A 24,688-nucleotide genomic window follows, 5' to 3' on the forward strand; every position below is an offset into this window, starting at 1 on the left:
TCTTTCCTAGGGTTTCTATCTCCAGAGTTGTCTCCCTTTGGGTTTTCTTTATTGTTTCAACTTCCCTTTTTAGATCTTGGATGGTTGTATTTCAATTCCATCACCTGTTTGGTTCTGTTTCCCTGTAATTCTTTAAGGGAATTTTGTGTTTCTTCTTTAAGGGCTTCTACCTGTTTAGCAGTGTTTTCCTGTAATTCTCTAAGGGATTTTTGTGCTTCCTATTTAAGGCCTTGTACCTGTTTTGCCGTGTTCTCCTGTATTTCTTTAAGTGAGTTATTAATGTCCTTCTTACAATCTTCTACCTGTATCATGAGATATGATTTTAGATCTGAACCTTGCTTTTCGGGTGTGTTGGGTTATCCAGGACTGATTGTGGTGGGAGTTCTGGGTTCTGATGATTCTGAGTGGTCTTCTTTTCTGTTAGTAACATTCTTATGTTTGTCTTTTGCCATCTGTTAATCTCTGTTGTTATTTGTTATAGCTGTCCCTGGCTGGAGCTTGTTCCTCCTGTGATTCTGTTAGCCTCTGTCAGCACTCTTGGGAGTCCAACTCTCTCCTGAGTGTCAGTGGTGAGAGTACTTTCTGCAGGCAATTTCTCCTCTTGCAAGTAAGGTGCCCAGAGGTCTGGAGCTCAGCTCTGACTCCTGGCTGAAGATGAAGGTCTGCTTAAGGCACCCTGTCCCAGAAGCCATGTTGCTTCTGCTGCCTGTGTGTTCTTCTGTGCAGACTGGTCTCTGAGGGACCCAAGATACAAGATGGCGTTCTCACCTGGTCCCATGGTCAGAGCCCTCTCTGGAGGTCAACCCTCCTCTGGAGGGAAAATGCGCAGAGGTCTAGAGCTCAGTTCTGCCTCCTGGCTGAAGATATAGGCCCAAAAGTGACCCTGTCCCAGAAGCTATCTTGCATCTGCCACTGGTGTGCTCTCCTGTGCAGACTGGTTTCTTAGGGACCCATATACAAGATGGTGTTCTCACCTGGTCCCAAGGTCAGAGCACTTCCTCCACCTCCCCCCTTTTTTTTTATTTGATATTTTCTTTATGTTCATTTCAAATGTTATCCCCATTCCATGTCACCCCTCTGGAAGCCCCCTATCCCATTCCCCCTTCCTTTGCTCCTATGAAGGTGCTCCCCCACACACACACTCCAGCCTTCCTGCCCCTGAATTCCACTACACTGGGACATGGAACCCCCTCAGGCTCAAGGGCCTCTCCTCCCACTGTTGTTGAACAAGGCCATCCTCTGCCACACATACAGCCAGAGCCATGGGTCCCTCCATATGTATTCTTTGGTTGGTGGTCCAGAGCCTCGGAGCTCAGGGGGTTCTGGCCTGTTGATACTGTTGCTCCCTCCCTGGGGCTGCAAACCCCCTCAGCTCCTTCAGTACCTTCTCCAACTCCTCCATTGGGGATCCCCGCACTCAGTCCAATGGTTGGCTGGGAGCATCCACCTCTGTACTTGTCAGGCTCTGGCAGAGCCTCTCAAGAAACAGCCGTATCAGGCTCAAGTCAGCAAGCACTTCTTGGCATCTGAAATAGTGTCTGGGTTTGGCAACTGTATATGAGATGGATCCCCAGGTTGGGCAGTCTCTCTCTGGATGGCCTTTCCTTCAGTCTCTGCTCCACACTTTGTCTCCATATTTCCTTCTGTGAGTATTTTGTTCCCTCTTCTAAGAAGCACTGAAGCATCCATACTTTGGTCTTCTTTCTTCTTGAGCTTCATATGGTCTGTGAATTGTATCTTGGGTATTCCAAACTTTTGGGCTAATAACTACTTATCAGTGAGTGCATACCATGTGTGTTCTTTTGTGACTGGATAGAGTTTTTTAGTTCAGAATTTCCTGCTGAATTGTAATTTGCAGAGTTGGTCTAATGCAGCTAACAATGCAATTGATCTTACTGGCATTCATGTTGTCTCCTAAGTTCAATCAAAGATTTCCTTTGTTATTGTTTTCTTGTTTACTTCCTTGCATGGCAATTTAGTTAAGGAAATGTGAGGTGAATATCCCTTTGTTGTTGATAGCTCAGTATTATGAAAATTATTGAGCAATATTATAGCCCTAAGTAAATTGCAAGAATATATTGAATATTTTGAGTTACCTGTATGTAATTGTATGCTTTTTTAAAATTATTATTTAAAAAATGATCTCTGGCCTTTTAACAAACCCTACAAAGTAGTCTATATTACCCCCTCACCCCTCCAATTAAGGCCTACAGTAGCCCAAAGTGATAGAGGGCATTGTAACAGACCCATGGCATGATGTTCTCTACATTTAAAGATGGTTGTGATATCACAGATTTTCCTACACATTAGAGTTCATTTCCTTATGTAAATAGTTGATTTCATTTATTCAGTATTTTGACATCCATCATATGTTCATATATGTGTATGTGTAAAGAAATTGACTATTACTTTTTTTTTTTTTAGAAATGCGAGATAAAATGAGAAAATGGCGAGAAGAAAACTCAAGAAATAGTGAACAAATTATGGAAGTTGGAGAAGAATTAATTAATGATTATGCTTCTAAGCTTGGGGATGACAGTAAGTTTTCAGTAATTTATGTAGGCTCAGCATGTCATATTTATGATTATTCTTTTTAATATATCTTTATTAACATTTTTCTTACAAGTTAGTTACATCATTCTGTTGCAGGAGATATAATGAATGGTACTTTAGTTTAAGGAGGATTTATAGTTGTTGGTAGTTGTATCAGTTAACTTTTCTATTACTGTGATACGGTAACATGACTGTGACAGCTAATAGAAAGAAAAGTCTGAGCTGGCCAGTTTTATGTCAGCTTGAAACCGGCTAGAGTCTTTATGGAAGAAGGCTCTCAACTGAGAAAATGTTCCTACCAGATTGTCCTGTGGGCAAGCCCCTGTACATTTTCTGGACTGATGATGTGTATGGGAGGGCCCAGTTCACTGTGGGCGGGGCTACTTCTGGGCTGGTGATCATAGGTTATAAAAGAAGGCAGGCTGAGCTAGCCAATAAGCAGTGCTCCTCCATTGCCTCTGCCTTTGTTCCTGCTCTGACCTTCTTGGATGATAAATTTAAAGCTGTAAGAGGATATAAACCCTTCTTCACCAGATTGCTTTTAGCCATGGTCTTTATCTAGCTACAACAGCTTATTTGGATTTATGGTTCTAGGCTACAGTTCGTAATGGTGGCAGGAGCAGGAAGTGGAAGACTCACTTCTTGGACAATAATCATGAAGCAGACAGAGGCTTTGAAGCCTCAAATCCTGCCCCAGACATGGACTTGTCTAGCAAGGCCACATCTCTTAGACCTCCCCAGACAACTAGGGACCAAGTCTTCAAGTGCCAGAGACTGTGGAGGAGTCTTACTGAAATCACTGCAGTAGTAAAACCATTAAACAAGCATTGTTTGAAAGGCTCACAAAGCTGATAAATGTTTGGTCAATGTATATTTCAGAATGATATTCTAATCTGGTCAAAATGTATTTCATGGAGAATTTTAGAATTTAGTATATATTTAATTTAGAAGATTTTAGAAGATTTTATGTTGCTGAATATGCATAAAGATGTATTCTTAAGTCTAAACTTAAGAATTTTTTATTTTATTTTTTTATTAGATATTTTCTTTATTTACATTTCAAATGTTATCCCCTTTCCTGGTTTCCCGTCCGAAAACCCCTATACCCTCCCCTGCTCACCAACCCACCCACTCCTGCTTCTTGGCCCTGGCATTCCCTTATACTGGGGCATAGAACCTTTATAGGACCAAGAGCCTTCCCGCCCATTGATGACCAAATAGGCCATCCTTTTCTACATATGCAGCTTGAGCCATGAGTCCCATCACGTGTTTTCTTGGTTGATGGTTTAGTCCCAGGGAGCTCTGAGAGTATGGGTTAGTTCATATTGTTGTTCCTCCTATGGGCTGCAAACCCCTTCAGCTCCTTAGGTACTTTTTCTAGCTCCTTCATTGGGGACTTTGTGTTCTGTTCAATGGATGATTGTGAGCATCTACCTCTGTATTTGTCAGGGTCTGGCAGAGCCTCTCAGGAGACAGCTATATCAGGCTCCTGTCAACAAGCTTTTGTTGGCTTCCACAGTGGTGTCTGGGTTTGGTGGTTGTTTATGGGATAGATCCCCAAGTGGGGCAGTCTCTGGATGGTCTTCAGTCTCTGCTCCACACTTTGTTTCTGTAACTCCTTCCATGGTTATTTTGTTCCCCCTCCTAAGAAGGATCAAAGTATCCACACTTTGGTCTTCCTTCTTCTTGAGTTTCATGTGGTTTATGAATTGTATCTTGGGTATTCTGAACTTTGGGGCTAATATCTACTTATCAGTGAGTGTATATCATGTGTGTTCTTTTGTGATTGGGTTACCTCATTCAAGATGATATCCTCCAGTTCATCCATTTGCCTAAGAATTTCATAAATTCATTCTTTTTAATAGCTGAGTAGTACTCCATTGTGTAAATGTACCACATTTTCTGTATCCATTTCACTGTTTTGGGACATCCGGTTGTTTCCAGCTTCTGGGTATTATAAATATGGCTGCTATGAACATAGTGGAGCATGTGTCCTTATTACATGTTGGGGCATCTTCTAGGTATATGCCCAGGAGTGGTATTGTTGGATCCTTTGGTAGTATTATGTCCAGTTTTTTGAGGAACTGCCAAACTGATTTCCAGAGTGGTAATATCAGCTTGCAATCTCACCAGCAATGGAGGAGTGTTCTTTATTTCTAAAAATAATTTTAAAATAAATAAAGTAAATAATAAATAAAAATAAAATAATATTAAAACAAATATAAATAGAATAAATAAAAATAAAATAATTCTAAAAATAAAGTAATTAAAAATAAATTCTAAATATATTTTATTTCCAATAATGGTATAATTACTAATTTTGAGCAACAAATAATATCTTTAAAATATTTTAGAGTAGAGGAATTTATTAATTCTGTTTGGGAAATTTGTATATTAAATTCAGGTTTTTTTTCATCTCATACCTCTAGTTTGGATCATATATGAGCAGGTCATGATTGCAGCCCTAGACTATGGTCGGGATGACTTGGCATTGGTAAGTACTTTAACTGTATTTTACTCTGTATTTGTTTTATGAGTTATAAATTAGGAAGTAGTTAAGGTTTGCTGTGGGGCATGTACTGAGTACTTTCTGTAGCAAGTTTTGAATGCTTTTCTAAGTATGAGACTAGCCTTGAAACTCAGTTGTGGGATGCTTGGCTAGCTTGTACAAGGTTTTGGATTTACTCTCTAGCATCATGAACACAAATTAAATGAATAAAATACCCATACCAATAAAATATTAAGTGAAACTCTCATTAGAAACTCATTAGACCATTTTTAATGGATTATTTTGAAGATGTAATGGTGGTTGCTCAAGTCGTTATTTTGTTTAACCCATTATGTTTTTAGTTTTGTCTTCAGGAATTAAGAAGACAATTCCCTGGTAGTCACAGAGTTAAGCGGTTAACAGGCATGCGATTTGAAGCTATGGAAAGGTAAACATATCTAGTGAACAATGTAATCCTACCTGCAGATGCAGAAGCTGTGTCCATAGTACATCACCGATGCAGAAGGGCTTTGTGCTCTTGAGCTCTGTTTGACATCAGAGTGCTTCTTAGTACAAATCCCACCCATACTTCTAGGAAGCAGCATTTGGCATGAAGTATAATTCCTCTGCCACTTCTGGCTAATGAAATTAGGTCATGCTTTATTAGAAGAACTGAGTTTTTATTCCAATTCTAGCATTTTCTAGTTTTTGATTTGACAAATCAATATTGTCTTCTCAGCTTTATTCCTCTAAAAAAAGGGAATTGTTAATTCCTGTACTTTGAGGGAAACATACACATGCATAGACTCTCAGAGTACATGGAATGCTTGGTCATCATTTAGACCACACGTTTTTAACCTTTTAGAAAAAGAAATCTGTTTTGAAAAATACATTTAGCCTAGAAATCTAGAGAAGAGATGGTTTGTTTCAATTGAATCGCAGGCGGGGACCCATTTAGACCCTTGTTGAAATATTTGAAGCACATCTGTAGGGAAGTCTAGGAGAATTAAGAGTTCATTGTGGCTACAGTATAAGGTGAGATGGAGTTTTGGGCTAGGATTGAAGCTAGAGATAAGAGGCAGTTAAAGGTTATGAACCACTAATATGCCCAGTAAGTGGGTATCTACTAAAAAATATGAACAAAGCACTTTAGGTTATTAAAAAATGACAACACATGTATTTATCTGTAAAAACATTCTATTTGATTATAGTCTATTGAAGAACAGTTTTTGAGCCTCTTATACTATTGTTATGAATGATAGCAGAACATAGAGGATGGGTAAAAATAAATAAGAAATAGAAAATAGACAATAGCATTGCAGAAGTAAAGGAAAATATAACAATGACTTGGCTTTCTGTCTTTTATGCTGAGTTGCTTTCAATATAAGAAAACAAAAAAGACAAAAATAAGAAATAGTAGGTTTTGGTATTATCATGGATATCAAACTGAATATGAGCAATTTGAATTCCTGAGAGAAGTGCCCATGGGAGACTACGATTACCCTTTAGATTTGTCTACCTGCATCTGTGGGCAGTGTATGTCATCACTGTAACAGACAGTGAGAAATGCCAACTAGTGTTACCTGGGTTGCCAGGAGTTTTGAATGTGTTCGTGCTGTTTGGCATTTTAAAGTCCCCATCCTAGGGTTTTCCTGATCATTAGACACAGAGAAGTGAGTGTTGGTCCATATGTTTATAACTCTCATCTGTTTTGCATCTTGTCAACTTTCTCCATTGAGCCTGACTATGTGTGCATATAGCACTCATGTTCATTCTGTCTGGTAAAGCCAGTGTGTCTGCAGTATTGAAGTTGCTGTTGTTTTTAAGTCTTTTCTCTTTATTTCCAAGATGTAGCTGATGGCCTCTTTTCTACCTTCAGTTTTTGTCATGTATTGTGTTTCTGTGTTCTCCTCTGTAGTTTATGACTTTAATGCCACAGTCTCAAAACTCAAAACAAAAACAAAAAACAAAAATGAACAAACAAACAAACAAAAACCCTATTTTTTAGCTTTGGTTTTTAGTTTTTACCATTGTATGTACATGAAATTAGTGGGTTTTGTGGAAGGTTTTTCTGTATATACTTTATGATTTTTGTTTTCTTAAAAAGTAGGCTAAATATTCTTTTATCATTAAATGAAGGTAAGGAGACTTGCTTAGCAGTTATGAATGAGTTAAAGCCCTACTTAGTATTTTTCTGTACCGTGACATCTAAGGTAATGTTACTTGATATATCTTTCTTTTTAAATAGATATGATGATGCTATACAACTGTATGATCGGATTTTGCAAGAAGATCCAACTAACACTGTAAGTTTGTCCGTTGCCCTGCAGGTGACTTCATGATTAATGTAAAGATAAAATGAATTATTTGAGGAAATACTCAACAGCTATTGATGGAACCAGACTGTTTCTGTTTCTTTTCTATAGATTAGGTGAGCCACTTTTACTTTAAAGACATTTGCTGCTCCCTAGTAAGATTTGACTTTTGTTTTATTTTAAAAATAAGTTAGTTAAAACTTAGTGGCGGGGAGCAGAATATGCTTACACAAAACCCCAGCAAGGCTCTGTTTCTATAATGTTATGAAGCTTAGGATGTACCATTTAGTATGTACAAATACTTTTTGGTTGTCATAATTAAAAAGGAAAGAAGTCATCAGTGATTGTTATATGGCAGTAGTACATCTATGTCATTTTTTATTTAATACTTGAATTAAAAATCAAAGTAATATAATTGTTTAAAATTTCCCAGTTGTCTTTTTTTTCCCAATTTTTTATTAGGTATTCTCTTCATTTACATTTCCAATGCTATCCCAAAAGTCCCCTATATCCTCCCCCCACCCTGCTCTCCTACCTACTCACTCCCACTTCTTGGCCCTGGCGTTCCCCTGTACTGAAGCATATAAAGTTTGCAAGACCAAGGGGCCTCTCTTTCCAGTGATGGCTGACTAGGCCATCTTCTGCTACATATGCAGATAGAGACATGAGTTCTGGGGGGTACTGGTTAGTTTATATTGTTGTTCCACCTATAGGGTTGCAGACCCCTTAAGTTCCTTGGGTACTTTCTCTAGCTCCTCCATAGGGGGCCCTGTGTACCATCCAATAGCTGACTGTGAGCATCCACTTTTGTATTTGCCAGGCACTGGCATAGCCTCACAAGAGACAGCTATATCAGGGTCCTTTCAGCAAAATCTTGCTAGTGTATGCAATGGTGTCAGCGTTTGGAGGTTGATTATGGGATGGATCCCAGGGTGGGGCAGTCTCTAAATTCCCAGTTGTCCTTTTAAATGTGGAAATATTTAATTTAATATACTGACATCATAACTTGCCTCTCTGTCTTTGACTAAATGGAAAGTTTCAGAGGACTTTTAGATAATACTCATATTTATGCCTTTTTATATTTCCATGTACAGATGTAACTGCAGCAAGAAAATATTTTTTAGAATAAAAAATGTTTTAAAAATTGATTTATTTTTATGGGTATGGGTGTTTTGCTCACATGTAAATCTGTACCCAGTTGGTGTTTAGTGCCTGTGGAGGCTAGAAGAGAATATCAGATTGCTTAGTATTAGAGTTATAGATGGTTGTGAGCCACCTGTGGTGCTCTGGAATTCAACCTGGCTCCTCTGGTAGAGTAACCACTACTGTTAATGGCTGAGACATCTCTCTAGCCTTTACTTTTGGAATTTTTAAACAAACATCAAGTTTTCTTTTTATAAAAAAATGTTATGTTTATATAAGATAAATTAAGAAAATGTTTTTCTATTTGGCAAATATATCTTTAAAAATCACTCTTTAAAAATCACATGATATATTTTTAAAGATTTTATGTTAGATCTAAAAATGTTTAATTGAACAATGGTATCTATTCAGCTTACAGGATTGATGATGTTAACATTGGAAACAAGTAGTACATAATTTAACAATAAATATTGGAAAGTAATTATCATACAATAATTATACAGTTGAATAAATGTATTCCTAAAGCACATAGTAGAGACATTGATCATAAACTTCCTTCCTGCTTTCCCCTTTGCCATTAGGTAATGATACAGAGTGTTACAGCAGCTGACATGAATATGCTAGATTTCTAACTTTAGTGTTATCTTAGGGAAATTTCCAATTTTGCTTTGCTTATTTGTTTGTTGTTTATTGTTATTGTAGTTATTGGAATAGAAAGGTTTCATTACTCCACGATGGTTCTCAGAATCTAGAAAGTGGAGGTAAAAGTTCAGATCGTGACAAGCACACCTGTTACAAAAAAACAAAATGAGAATAACAACTATTAGTTTGTCTAGATACTATTACTATAAAGAGAGTAAAAATTGGTTTTTTAAATAATTTTCTAATCTTAACTATCTTAATAGGTAATCATTTGTTTTAGAAAAAGTTAATTTTAAAAAGGACTGGAGAGAGTCTCAGTGGTAAGAGCACTGGCTGCTCTTCCAGAGAACCCAGGTTGAATTCCTAGCACCATGGAGTGGCTCCTGACAACAGTCTGTAACTCCAGTTCTTGTGGGTCTGATGCTTTCTTCTGGCTTCTGCAGGCACCAGACATACACGATACACAGACATGATGGCATCCAGACAAAACACCCATACACATAAAATAACATAAATTATAAAGGACCACTTTTCTATTGCTAAAGTACTTGTACAAGTACTTAACTGATTTAAGAATTTACTGGCTTCCTTTGCCATTTAGCCATATATTGAAAAGGAGGAAAATTTAGTTTATGATTTTCCTATGCTTTTCAGATATAAGCTAATATGACTGGTAAATAATTTGTTTTGTGGAATAAAACATGTTACTTCTGCATTAGTTTAAGTGGGAATAATTTTAATAAATTACTTCACTTAAAGGCAAGGACTGAGGATGTAGCTTAATGATAAAATACCTGTGAAGTCTGGTTTTCATCTCCAAGACCACATACAAGGAAGAGTTGGTAGTTTATAATTTAATATGACTTTATCTTTGTCTTGCTTTTCATTATTTTATGGATTTTTTTTGGTGGTTTTTAAGACTGGTGAAAAGAGAAATCCACCTTATTTCTTTCAGAGTATGGATGAGGTGACAGTAGATAGATCCCATTAGTTAGACCTGTTGAGCAAGGTGACTGCATTCAGGTTTCTCGAATCAGATCTTCCCAAGCTCCTCCTTTCCCAGATATCTCTTGAGTATTTCTCATGACACAGCAATAAAACCCAGCTCTGTTCTTTTTAGGAATCAGTATACTAGGCATCAATGGAGAGTACATAAAGCCATTCAAGATTTAAGATTAACATATCTAGTAGAAGACCTCACTTTAGTATTAAACAATTGAGTTGCTGTGTTGAAGGCATCACTTTTATAAAGCAAATTTTAAGGCATAACCTCAGAGGTGAAAGCCCTGCATTGTCTAATACTTATCTGACCCTTTTGTCTTGTGATTCTATGTTCAATGAAGAAATGGATCTGTACATCCAGTTTTAAAGACTCACCTCATTCACACACATTCATTATTCCTTCAAAAACATGGAGTGTTTGCTCTTGGTGCTGGACAGAGGGCGCATTAGATACAGTGTTGCCTTGTCTTTGTCTCTCAAGAGGCTTTATTACATGACAACTATCTTTTGAACCTTGAAATGGATTGATTCAATTTGATTCTTTTGTGATGTCCTATATGAGTTCTGCCTCTCAAAGGCTGTAAAGAATGAATGTGGCTTAAGTGAAACAAAGACAGTGACTTGGAGAAAGATATTAAATCCCAAGTGGATGGTGTAAGGCTTCACATTGTTAAGTGTAAGATTTCCTTAGGGAAGGGAAGAATATGTTTAAAATTAAGTTTCAGACTTTTGAGAAGTAGTAGTCAAAAGGAATATTACCTAATTTTTATTTTTTAAAGTATTGGATACTCAAAAAACTATAACTAGAAAAAAATGATACATGAGAAAAAATATTATACCCCTGAGCTCAAGTCCTCCTCCCTTTAGGATGAGATCCGCTCATTACTCCATGATTTACTGATTAAGTTTGCTTTCAGAAATGGTTTTTTGTTGTTATTGTTGATTTTAAAATCACAGACAAGATGCATACATGTGAATGTCTCCATATGCATGCATGCATACGTGCGCACATGTGTGTTTGTCATTGATTAAATACTTTAAGGTTTATATTGGAACTGTTGTTTCTGTGCCTTTGAAATTCAGAGTTTGGAGAGTTGGAAATTGTGTTTTACTGGGTGGGATATGGTAATCCTTTAATTCATTTCTAGAGGTTTTTTCTCTGCATGTAATCTATTCTTAAAAGATGTGTCATGTCTTCCACAAAATTTGTTATGGCTTAGCTCAATCATGTATAAGTTTTTAGAAGATATATAACTAATTTGATGGAGATTTATTTATGATCTTAAAATTTAAAGCAGTGTGTGTGTCTGTGTGTTTGTCTGTGTGTGTATCTGTGTCTGTGTATGTATATGTGTTGTTTGCTTGTTTTCGACAGGTTCTCTATGTAACTGTCCTAGTTAGGGTTATCATTGCTGTAATGAAACACCATGTAACTTAGGGAGGTAAGAGTTCATTTGATTTGTACTTCTATATTACTGTCATCATTGGAGGGAGTCAGGATAGGACTCAAATAAAGTAGGACCTGAAGGCAAGAGCTGATGCAGAGGCCATGAAGGAGTGCTGCTCACTGTCTTGATCCTTATGACTCCTTCAGCCATCTTTCTTACAGAATCCAGAACCACCAGCCCAGGAGTGACCACACATACAATAGTCTGGGACCTTCCCATCAATCACTAATTAAGAAAATGCCCTTATAGGCTTACCTATAGCCAGATCTTACGGAGGCATTCTATCAATTGAGGCTGCCTCCGTTTTGATGACTTGCTTATGTCAAGTTGACATAAAACTTATAAGCACAGTAAAATAGGCTAACCTGGAGATCACTTTTGGCCCCGAGTGGCCTTGGAACTTCAGTCTTTCTGCGTCAGCTTCCCAGGTTTGGGGAGTATACACATGTGAAGTTGTGCCTATAAATAGCTTCCACATTATCTGAACTGGAAAAATCTTATAGAAACATTTCTGTTCACATCCTATTTATCTCCTAGGCTGGCTTTCCTGTGTTTACTTCCCCTTTTATTATTTGAAAACTTATATGAGAATATCCTATGTGCCCTAATGAGGATGCAAAAGTATGTATATTATATTTGCTAAGCAGATTTAGCCTAGATGAGTCAATTCTCTGAAACCAGGTATTAGATATTATTTATTTGGTTCCTGACGGAAAACAAGACAAAACACAGAATTAGATACAGGATGTATTATTAGCCACTTTATTCATTTTTGAGCAGTAGAATGAATTGTTTGTGGTCTGTTGTATTTTTAGTTGAATTGTTTCCACTGTTGTACATAGTTTCTTCAGAACTATTCTTGTATTTAATAATGTAGCCCAATTGTTAATTCAGAATATTGATTTAGGTTACGGAATACATAATCGGAGTTAGTTCAGGCTAAAATTCTTTTTTTTTTTGTTTTTTTGTTTTTTTGTTTTTTTTGTTGTTGTTTTTTGTTTTTTGGTTTTTTTTTTTATTATTTTTTATTACGTATTTTCCTCAATTACATTTCCAATGCTATCCCAAAAGTCCCTCATACCCCCCTCCCACTTCCCTACCCACCCATTCCCATTCTTTTGGCCCTGGCATTCCCCTGTATTGGGGCATATAAAGTTCTTAAAGGGGTGTGTGTGTGTGTGTGTGTGTGTGTGTGTACTTAAGTATAGGTCCCTGCAGAGTTCCGATGCATCAGATCACTTTAGCTGTAGTTACAGGTGGTTGTGAGCCACTGGATGTGGGAGCTGGGAACTGAACTCAAGTCTTCTTGAAAAGCAACAATTACTCTTAAGTATTGAGTCATCTTTTCAGCTCCTGAAATTCTACTTTTTATCAGTTCAAAAATGTAGGTGTTAGAATTGATTGAAAGGCGATATTACTTATTTAATGTGTTCTGGTTTTGCTAATTCTGTCATAAGTCGGGCATATATATTTAGAAGAATAGTTTGTTATATTTTCTACCCACCTTAGAGTAATGTTGTAACTTCCTACTAAACAAAGGTGTGATGAGTGCCTACAGATGAGCTACGGAGACTGAAGGGGAAATGTTTTGTTTCTTGAATATTTGCTATGTGTCCTCATGGAGATGAACATTTATGTGTCTTCTGATAATTATCACTGTAATCCTATGATTTTTGTCAGATGTTACTATACTTATGAAGGAACCAAAACAACATAAGAAAGTTAAGAGACCTCAGCAGCATCATGCAGTCAGTAAGTCACAGATTCTGGAACTGTTTGAGTTCAGAGGCAGCACATGACCATAATGGAGAAAGCTGTGGCAATGAAGAGAGCTGGGATTCCACTTTGTCCTCTTCACAAAAAATTCCATTTTGTAAATGTCATTCAACTATATTGTAATTGGTACTATAGAGTATATAGGAAGGCAAACCACTTGCTTTTATTTTATCCCCTCCTATGTCCCGAGTCTATATAGTTTCTAGTGAATTTTATACTAGTGAAGTCATAATAGGAAAAATACCCCCCTTCCATTTTTTATATACATTTTTTTTCTTTTTTTTTTTTGTTTTTTTTGGGATAGGGTTTCTCTGTATAGCCCTGGCTGTCCTGGAACTCACTTTGTAGACCAGGGCTGGCCTTGAATTCAGAAATCCGCCTGCCTCTGCCTTCCGAGTGCTGGGATTAAAGGCGTGCGCCACCACCTCCCGGCTATATACATTTTTATGTGTTCTGATTAAAATCCAAAGAAACCTGTGAGTTAGATTTTGTCAGTTGTAATTGTTCTGAGTAAGTGTCCCCAGAACAAGACGCTGCTGGAAAGCAGACTGAAAGTGTACAGGAGCTTTAAGCTTTGCTGTGGAAGTTGAGACTGGCTTTTGTTTATATAAAATGAAGAGATTTAATTATCACTGCTCATTCTCAGGTTCTTTCCAGTTGTAACATATATGAGACAGCTGCTTTCTGTCTTCCCTGTGTATCTGCATGCTCTCTCAGTGTCCAGCGCTGTTCAGTGGGAATGAGCTCATTGTCATGTGAGCCTCAGTTTCCCTCTTTCTCTATCTGTGAAACACTGTGATTACAATTGACTGAGGATTTCATATATGATATTCTCTACATAAAATTTAGAGGCAATGGCAAGGCTTCAAGACTTGAATACTTTTCCTTTGTGATTCTACAGCAAAAGAGTATGTTTTGAAGTTCTATTTTTTATAATAGAGATTTTAATCCAGATATTGAAATCACTTAGAAGATATAGAACGAAATTTAAGACTTCAGTTGACTCCTGCCAAGATTTATCCAAATAAAACATTTGAGAAATGAAATTTCAGAAAATGGTTATGTATTTCTGGATGAGATAAGGCACAAGCAATACATACAAAAAGATGGTGGATGAACATTTTAGACTACAAATGTGTGTTTGAGTGCTAATACTGCCTTCTGTACACCATCTTTTGGTTCTCTGCATGGCTGTGGTTTGTTTCTTTTTCTTTTTTTCTTTTTTTTTTTGCAAACAGCTGATATAATTTTATTCAGTACTAAGAATTACAGATTTTGTGACAACATATAAATAAATTTCTATTACAAAAAATTGATACTCTGAATTAAGAGCATATAACAAAATATTTTTTGATTCACAAGCTGAAAGGCATGTGCTTTGTTTAGGGGTGAATTTTGATTCATAATTTACATTTATAGTGATGATTGTTATAATCAGGTATAGAGTCATTTAGTCATTTCTAAGTTCCATCTGTTAAAATATGCTCTTAGGCACAGTACTCTGGATGCTGGTGAGGGTTATTAGTTTGAAGTCAACCTGGGCTACATAGAATCTGCTTCAAATACAGACAGACACACAGGCACAGACAGATAGACCACACACACACACACACACACACACACACACACACACATTTCTAGAGAGTGTAATTAATCCCCCTGTACTGCTTGGATAGATCGATTGTAGGCAAGCTAAGTTTGTTTCTTTAAGGAAGGTCTACAGAAGTCAACTGAAGTCTTCAAATCAGTTTCTTATTCAGGCTTAGTAATACAGCCCTATAATACTAGGACTTGGAAGACTGAGACAAGAGGATGAATTCAGTGCTAACCTGAGCGTGATAATGAGACTCTTGTCTCAAAATAAATAAATAAATAACAGAGATGGGGTTGAGGTGGGAGGGTAGGGGGCAGATATGAGAGAATGAACTGGGTTATGCCCTCCTTTTCAGTACATGAGATAAGGGTCCCACTATGTAATATTCTAGTGACCTTACAGCTTGACTTATTTTCAAAGCTTTAACATACGAGTTTTTTTAGATTTTTCTAAATTTTACATTTATTTGGGGCTTTTGTTTTATATAATAAAGCAAATCTCTTCAGTCCCCCACTGAAAAAAAAATTTAAAAATTGACTGTACCTACTGTGTGGCTTTGTGTGGTTGTCTTTTGTGAGCAGAATAATCAAGATATATTTTTTAATTATGCCATGAGTAAAGTATTGTTGGCTTCATTATATTTTTCTGAGGCTTAATAGTGAGTCTCTTCTAATTTTTCTTCTTTTTTCAGATCCGAACCAATGAGCTTCCATTCCACTATGTGTAACTCTTTAAAGAGGCTTTCATCCATTTTTCCTTTTCTGTCTGTATCTTGTAGATAATGTATTCCATAAAGCACTAAATCATGTTCGTAATATAAGGTCACTTGACCTAAGTCATATTTCATTTTGTATATCCTGTATTTGAATTTCTCAGAGTTAGTGCTGGTATACATGTAATTCTTTATACACAGTGCTGTCTGATCCTAGCAGCTCACAGTGGTCTTGAACTTAGTGTCACAAGGTGGTACTTTCTTCTACTTGTGCTTATTTGTGTCTGCTGGGTGTAGTGCTCCACGTGAGCTCCCTGGCTGGCTGTGTTGGTGGCTGCCTACCTTTAACTTTTATATTTCAGTGTGGGTATCTTCATATGGGATCCTCATTGCTGCTTCTCATTTCGCTCCTTCCACTGTGCCATAGTTTCTTGGGATCTCTTCCTTTTTGCGGTAACATCCTAGATATATCTCTCATTGCTCTTACTACATTAAAATTGTACAAAATACATATTTCTCATAAGATAGCTACTATAAGGAATGATTTACTTCCTGTTTTATTTTTGTCATTTTTTATTGGCACAGTACCTGATGAACAACGATCAGGTTATCAAATAGTTATTTGAAGAATTCATGAATTAGTAACGTTAATTTCTATAATGAATTAATATCATTAATTCCTATATTTATCATTTTATAACTTTAAAATATACGTTTTAAATAATTTTATTATAAAGTACTTTTATTAATACCTATTTTATGTTTTAAAGGCTCATAAGTAATTTATTTTTTTCTTAAAATTGTGAAAAAGTTGTCAGGAGCCAGATTTGTGGAATGACATTCAAGTGTCAATTGTGTAATTTTCTTTCCTCCTAATCTCCACTGCCTCTTAAGATACCGATCCTGCGAATGAGGCAGAGCAAAGAACATTAGGTTGGGTAGAGATTAAGATTCCCTGCTGGCTTGTAATTACAGGACTTTGGACGGTTATTTATTTGGATGAAATGATGCATACGGTTTTGCATGCATCAAAAGTCAAGCGTGTGTGATTGTTGGAGGAATGTCTGAATTCCCCAGTGGGATGGCATGGGTATGTTTATAAACTCTCACTAAAGCAATTCTTCTACAATGGAATTTCACTGGCATTGAGATAATAATTTGCACAGTCAAATTACTTTCTTTACAAAAAATCATGAGGACCTAATCCTTTATTAATGTCAACCCATAGGCTGCCAGAAAGCGTAAGATTGCCATTCGAAAAGCCCAGGGGAAAAATGTGGAGGCCATTCGAGAACTGAATGAGTATCTGGAACAGTGAGTGTTTTACAAGAGGATTGTGTTTTGTTATTCTGATAAATCTTTTTTAATTAAAATGGAATTTGCATTTGATTTCCTAGTGTGTTCATTTATAGAACATTTACACAAACCCTTTTCCCCCCCCCCCGTATCAGGTTTGTTGGAGACCAAGAAGCCTGGCATGAACTTGCAGAACTTTATATCAATGAACATGAGTAAGTTGTTAAAAACACGTAGAATTTTAAGAATGAAATTGTAAAGTTCAGTAGACTTATTTCCAGAAGATTGGAAAGAAGTCAGTCATTTCTCACTTTAGATAAAGAACTAATTAAATGAGCAAATAAGTGAAAAATCATAAATTAAAATTGCCAGTTATAATATGTGAATATCTTTTAACTGCATCATTTGGTTTAAATTATTTTTGTTCAATAAATAAGGTTTTCTTTCAAGTAGAAATGGGATCCTTTGGAATCTGAAAGGCCTTTTCCTAAGCTATTACTTTGGGGAAATCAAAATTGTGAATTTTGGAGTTCAAATTGTTCCCATGCACAAAGAGTATTATGCTCCCTGCTGTTTAAAAATGCAGTCAATTGTATGCATTTATTAGCCTCAGTACTAAGAGAATCAACGTTTCCAGAGCAGAAGCATTCTGTTGCCTGGGTTAAAAATGAAGTGTAATCAAGAATGTTGAATGCTGTAGGAACTTGGTTATTGGATATTTAATGTTTTTGTTAGCTTTTTTATTGCTGTAGTGACAAGAGGAAATCCCAGTATGAAAGGATTAGCACAGAGTCCTAGTGGAGGTTTGCCGATATCTCAGCATTAGTGCCACCTTCCATATAGGGTGTGACAGCTTACTTCTTTTTCCCTCTTAGCTCTAAATCTGAAGTCTATAACACATTGTATCATTCCTTCATTTGAAAAGATAGAATTAGATTCCCACGCACATTTTCTTATTTGTGTTACCAGTTAACTTTGGTTTCATACTACGCACAGATGACACCAGAAATAAAGTAGAATGAAGACATATGTATGTTGCCTTTGCAAAAGTCTATACATGCAAAGTCTATAAAAAAGACTGGAAATCACATTGGTAGTTTTAGTGAAAATGGTATCTAGAATAAAAGCCATAAGTGATATATAGTGAAAAAGATTTTACATTCAAGAGCCATGTTTCCCTTCTGTCAGATTCTGCCAAAATCACTTCTTATGGTAAGGGATCTCTTTACTGAATTATGTTAAATATATATATATTTTTTTTTCAGGTTTCTCTCAGGCATGTAAGACCACATATAAGTTAATAGAAAACCGGGTTTTCAGCATGTATTACAATACTAACATTAGGTTTTATTTTTTTAAGAAACACAAGACACTCACAATTTCTTTGTCCTTTTCAAAGTTTTCTGTGAGTAAAGGCATTTAAAAATTTTGAATAATCAAGGAAATCTTTCTGTTCAAGGTAAAGAAATATCTAATACATAAAACTTAGAAACTCCAATAAAACAAAGGCATGATAAAATCTACTTTTAATTCCACCCATCTACCTTCAGTGTTCCCTGCCTTACCTACATCTGAACCAGACTGCGGTTAAACTCATTTAAATCTCTTAACTGAATAGATGGTGACATTGTAGGTAGGGAGACTTTATTAGTTACTGAATGTTTAAGACTACTTTCTCCTCATCTTTTAGATGAGTAGATATTAAGTGTGCCATTCCTGGTTTTGTTTCAGATTTGTATTTATTTATTCATTCAGCTACTTATTGAATGGATACCCTTTCAAGAACAAATGCTAAGTTTTAGGTATAAAATAAGTAGGGCTAAAAAACTGCAGAAGTTGGATGGGAATCTGTATGTAAGATCCTCCCAAAATCTAAAATATGATTTTGGGGAGTTTATGAGATGAATTTGGTTCCTTGATGTCATTGTGGGTTTTTTTTTTTTTTTTTGTACCCATTGACATTTTATTACTATATCAGCATAGATTTTTGTTGTGTGTGGAGCTATGAAGGTAAGACAGGTAGTGGTTATATAACGGCTCTCTGCAGTGCGACAGCCTGGGTTACAGTTGCCTTCACTGTGCCTATGTTCTCTATTAGGGAATTATAACGATAATTTTTACATTTTAGGATTTTGTTAAGATAAAATGGGTTAATACGCTTAAATATTTTAAGCAGTGCAGGATGTGTAATGAGTATTTTATAAAATGTACATATTACTCTGTAGGTAGGTGTGGATTTAGACTGTATATATTTCAGAAAAGGTACCAAGTGTTAATATTCACATATTGATAACAAGTACTAAACAATGACCTTACTTAGCCTTGTTCTATTGAGGAGGGTTACCACCTCAGTGGGAATAAATCTTGCATTATCTAAGTATTCTTTAGAATTTTCTGTAAATAATGAGGATGAGTACATAGCTCTGAGCATAGAAAAAGCTAAGGTGAATTATAATCACATGTTCTAAAAGCGACTTTACCAAACTCCTTCTGGCAGACGTCCATAGATTTTTAAGCACCACGTGATTTAATAATAATGGAGGGCATATCAGAACTAACTTCACCTATTATTGATAGCTCTAGAAACACATAATTTTATTTTTGAGTTGATATTTGAATATAAACTTATTGAGAAATCTTTACAATAGAACATATTGATACAGATGTCTATGAAGACTGTGTAGCAACTAACAACTATTTCATTAAATACTGTATTTCTTTCTGCTACTCTATTTAAACATTAATATTAGATGATCCGTGGATTTATAAAAGTTGCAGAGCCTGTGGAAGCCTGTGTTACTAATTTGTAGGTGCCTCGGTAATAACACACTTTTAGCAAAGGAATATCCTTTGAGTATTTGTAGATTACTTTGGAATTTAGACATAGATTTGTTTATTTATTTCAATAAAGGTTTTGATGTTACTAATTTTTTGAATCAACAAATGCTTTAAATCTGTTTAAATAGTTTTAGAAATAAAATATCTAATGTCACTAAGGTTTTAAATTAATTTTAAGGTGTGTTTATGAAAACTAATGACTTAAAGTCAGTCTCTCCCATTAATATTTTGCAGCTATGCCAAAGCAGCTTTTTGCTTAGAGGAGCTGATGATGACAAATCCACATAACCACTTATACTGTCAGCAGTATGCAGAAGTAAGTCTTGTAGCGACAACACTATTGAGTTGAATTTTGCTGCTTCTGTCTGTTGTGTGTTACTAAGTATATTTTCCTCACATTAGACAAGCTTGTCTAGTGAATGGTGAGGAAATAAAAGCTAAAATGTAAAAATTGAAATGAAATACTTTTCAATGAAAAGTTTAGATAAACTGAATTTTGTTGTGATTTATTACAGTATTTGTGGGTTTCTATGTGTCGGTTTCTTTCCTAATTATGAATCAGTTACATCATATTTAATTGTTATGAGACATTTACAAAGATAATGGAATACATATTCTAGAAAACTAGAATATTGACATGTTGAAAATAATGTGTTTTATTTGCACACTATTAAGAATCACAGTATAACTAAATGCCACAAGGTTACAAATATGTCATTATAAAAGAATATAAAAAGACTATTGCTCTCATTTCTAAAGTACACATGTAAAATAGGAAATTTGTCAAGGTCTAGATTTATAATTCATGTAATAGAAAATACAATGTTGTGTAACAGCATGGCTATTGATACGAAAATTGTGCTCTGCTTTTTAGTGTGACATTTTGGTTATAATAGCTACTCAAAGATCTTAATGTTCATAGGAGAGAATAGTTCAGCAAGAGCTAGGGTGTGTTTTACATTTTAGATTAACTACCTTAATGTGAATTCTTTTAGCATGTTTCATTGTTTAGAGAATATCTGTTCTCATTACATAATGCCTATGTATGATGGAACATGCTACATTTCAAAGTAGTAAAATAAACAGGTTTCAGCAATCTGCAACTTTTAACAGGTCAAATACACCCAAGGTGGGCTTGAAAACCTCGAGCTTTCAAGAAAGTATTTTGCACAGGCACTGAAACTCAACAACAGAAACATGAGAGCTCTGTTTGGGCTTTACATGGTGAGTTGATGTACGTGTTCAACGTCACTTGACAGAGGCTGTCATTTAAAATGCATTTAACTGTCCTTCCAAACTGCCCCTGCTTGCTTTTGTATTCTATTGATGCGCATAGTTAATTATGACAAGATGGTAAAAAATGCTATAATTGTGAATTTTAGTACATTCTTGCCGTTTGACATTTCTATTGAGACATATATGACTTATCAGAACTAAACAGTATTAAATACTAAAGCATAATGTATATTGTCCATTTGTTTTGATGTTCTTGGGATTTGTGCCAATTTTTATTGTACTTATTTCCTAATATTTTAAGCTATGTCAATAAAAAGTATTAAAAAAAATCTATAGTACATGAAATTTTAAATATTTTTAAAAGTGTAAAAAAGCAGTTTGGAAATTATATGTGAGATTAAATAGTTATCATTTATGTATGCCACACAAACAGCTTAGAAAAATCAATTAACAAGAGCTATGGGAAGAAGGGCAATTTGCAGAGCTCTAGAGTATTACTAAAATGAGCACCTGGTTGCAAGCAGAAAGGAAGGCTAGGAAAATAAACTCTAATGGGTCCTTACATCTTTGAAATTGTGGTATACCTGTTTTTGCTTATTTTCGAATATTTATCATTTGAGAATTTCAAACATGGATGTAATGTTCTGATAAAATTCACTTTCTACTTCCTTCTGCCTTTTGCTATGTTTCCCCCTTCCTCTCTCAGATTCATACACACTTTTTACAAGTATACTAATTAGTGCTGACAGTATTTCACTGGTCTTTTTTTTTTTTTATGGACTCTTTATGGATGTCTTCTTGTTAATACCAGTGAAAGAGAATTGTTTGAAAGTGCAGCAATAGCAAGAAACAAATGAGATGATTTTTAGGAAAGAAATAAGGTTAAAATATGCCTCTGAAAAATGCGAAGGAAGTTTTCTTTGATTCTACCAGAAACAGTTCCGGTGGCTTGGAGATGTACTGCTGTTAACACTATCTAATAAGTTAAACAACCATCTTAGAAACTCCGTGGCAGTGATTACTAACAAGCGCTTGCTTATACAGAGCATTGCTCTGAGTCCGAAATTTCATTTTAAATCAGTAGTTATTCACATCAGTCATTTAAATAAATTCTCCAGTTGCTACCTGAAGTTCACAAATGGTGCAACTGAGATACAAATATAATTAATTTCATAGCTGACCGTAATGCTGCTATATTTAACTGGGATCCCAGCCCCAGAAGTTGACTATTCAGTTTTTCAGCCATTGTATTTGCCTAAGTTCACACCAAAAATGTAATAATATTTCATAAATGTATAGAAATTGCTATAAGAATACAGATAACCCATTGACTGGAGAGGAGAGAGCGGAAAGACTGTGAAGGAGACCAGGTATAAAAGAAAAAGTTAACCTTCCCTAAGTCTACTAGGCAGATCCTTATAAGGACAAGGTATATTTAGTAATATGACCAAAGTTTAACCCCCTTCCCAAAAATATAGCATATATTTTAAAATCAACCTCTTATTTTGGAGGTTTATAGGTTGTTTAATAGATATTGGATGGACTAAGGATTTTTCATTAAACTACATTTATTTTTAAAGATACAGCAAATGTTTGTGACTATTCTGGTGTTTAGAATATAATTGGAAAGCTCTTGGTCTAGAGTAAAAGACAAGTCAGGAAGAGATAAATATCCTCTTTATTTCAGAGCTCAGTTAACTTGCTTTGTTCAAGTTAGATAATTCTTATCGGCCTGAATATGTTTTCACCTGGTAATATTGGTAGTTGTGCTAAATTGTTTTTGAGATCTCTCTGTTAATATTTGACAATTAAATATTGGAGATTTGCTATTCTTCAGTGTCAAGAAATAACAGTAACCTAAGCAAATCCTTTGTTATGTATAAAGTATCTTTCCCTAGTTATAGAGATTTTAGCTCTAAGGGCTGATATAAATGCATAAGTAATTACACTTAAAATACACTTTAAAAATATTCTTTGTCATGTTATTTTGGACTATGCTGCATTTTAACTTATATTTTAAGTTTAGAGTATTGATTTCACTCAATATTACTTTTATTTAAAAATTGTTTTTGCTTCAGTGTTAAAACTTGTTATCAACTCTCTACAGCTATGACTTTCATGTCTTTATTATCTTAACTAGAAAGAGTTTTACTTTTAATGTTTCTTTTTCTTGTTTTGATTTAGTCTGCAAGTCATATTGCTTCTAATCCAAAAGCAAGTGCAAAAATGAAAAAAGACAACATCAAATATGCTAGTTGGGCCGCTAATCAAATAAACAGGGCTTATCAGGTTAGTATTGGCAATTTTGCTATGTATATTACTGGATGTATTTCTTTGTCACTTTGATCTCTGTAAAGTACAAAGCTAAATGTCTATCACTGAAAGTTTTTTCTAATGCCTTAGGCTTTTAACAAATGTTATCTTTATGACCTTTCCCCAACAAAACAATCTATTAATGCTATGATATAATTAATCTCTTATTTGTAAATTTTCATTTCTTAAATAGAAAAGAATTATAAAACCCAGACGTTAAACTAGAAGATGCAGCTTAGAAGCACATTGGAATTGAGAATGCAATTTGATTAGATGTGCCCCAGAAAATAAAGAGAAAGGCCTAATGGCCAACTAGGCAGACCTCACCCTGAAGCCTGCCCTGTCTGTGTGTGCTGCAGAGCTTCCATCAAACCTCTGTTTGTTAGTGTTTGGGAGCTCCTCTAGGGGAATTATTTTTTTCAGGGGACTTTGTTCATGGGAAATTTGTTCATGGTTTTTTTTTTTTGGTTTTTCGAGACAGGGTTTCTCTGTGTAGCCCTGGCTGTCCTGGAACTCACTTTGTAGACCAGGCTGGCCTCGAACTCAGAAATCCGCCTGCCTCTGTCTCCCGAGTGCTGGGATTAAAAGCGTGCGCCACCACGCCCGGCTCATGCTTGTATATTTTTGACAGCATTTATATTTATAAAATCCTTTGGCAGTTCATGCATTGGTTATCATTTACTTACATATTTTAGCCATATTTTCCCAGTGGCTTTTCGATAGAATGTTGTCCAGAAACCTAATGCCACCCTGACTTTCACAAGTGACTTAGACTTTTACTTTGTTGTCCAAAAGAAGTTTATCTTTAAGTCAGTATGTAACTTATTTTCTTTGTTTTAGGATCACTATGTCTAAACGCACAAAACCATTGTTTCTAGGATTTAGTCTTGTTGAGAAAGATAGTCTTAGGAATTCAGTTTCTTTTCTCTTTTAAGATTCCAATTATAAATGCATTCCTTCACTGTTCTTGCCTCGTACTCTTTTTCTTTATCTTTTTTTTCTGTAATTCTGTCATTTTAACATAATAATACGCTGTGGTGTTTGTTCACTTTCTTTTTCCACATTGAGTGAGGCCCTGGTCCATTGGAAACTGTGTGGGATGGGCATTGGAGATGTGATAAGGTAGCTTTCCTGGCCTTACTGTGTCCTCCTCCCTTTGTTGCTGAGATCTCCGTTATAACCGCTCTGGGTGTCTGGTCTTTGTGCCAGTTAAGCCTGACTTGAATTTCTTTTCTTTCTCTTTTTTTTTTATTAGAAAAAATTTTATTTTATTTTTTTATTAGATATTTTATTATTTTCTTCATTTAGTTTCCTCTCCTTAAGTCCCCTATA

At 35.5% G+C, this 24,688-nt stretch overlaps 1 protein-coding gene across 1 annotated transcript in view; it reads left to right on the plus strand.

Annotated features, from left to right (window-relative positions):
• Window positions 1-24,688, plus strand: part of Emc2 (ER membrane protein complex subunit 2) — a 42,907-nt gene that overhangs the window by 12,201 nt on the left and 6,018 nt on the right. Inside the window, exons 2-10 of the mRNA XM_021183371.2 lie at window positions 2,425-2,538; window positions 4,983-5,047; window positions 5,404-5,489; window positions 7,290-7,347; window positions 16,902-16,987; window positions 17,125-17,184; window positions 20,042-20,123; window positions 20,921-21,031; window positions 23,228-23,332. Of these exons, the coding sequence (XP_021039030.1) occupies window positions 2,425-2,538; window positions 4,983-5,047; window positions 5,404-5,489; window positions 7,290-7,347; window positions 16,902-16,987; window positions 17,125-17,184; window positions 20,042-20,123; window positions 20,921-21,031; window positions 23,228-23,332 (767 nt within the window). The remainder of the gene's footprint in view (window positions 1-2,424; window positions 2,539-4,982; window positions 5,048-5,403; window positions 5,490-7,289; window positions 7,348-16,901; window positions 16,988-17,124; window positions 17,185-20,041; window positions 20,124-20,920; window positions 21,032-23,227; window positions 23,333-24,688) is intronic.

The sequence above is a fragment of the Mus caroli genome, chromosome 15 (assembly GCF_900094665.2).
Source record: "Mus caroli chromosome 15, CAROLI_EIJ_v1.1, whole genome shotgun sequence".
Classification (NCBI taxonomy): Eukaryota; Metazoa; Chordata; class Mammalia; order Rodentia; family Muridae; genus Mus; species Mus caroli.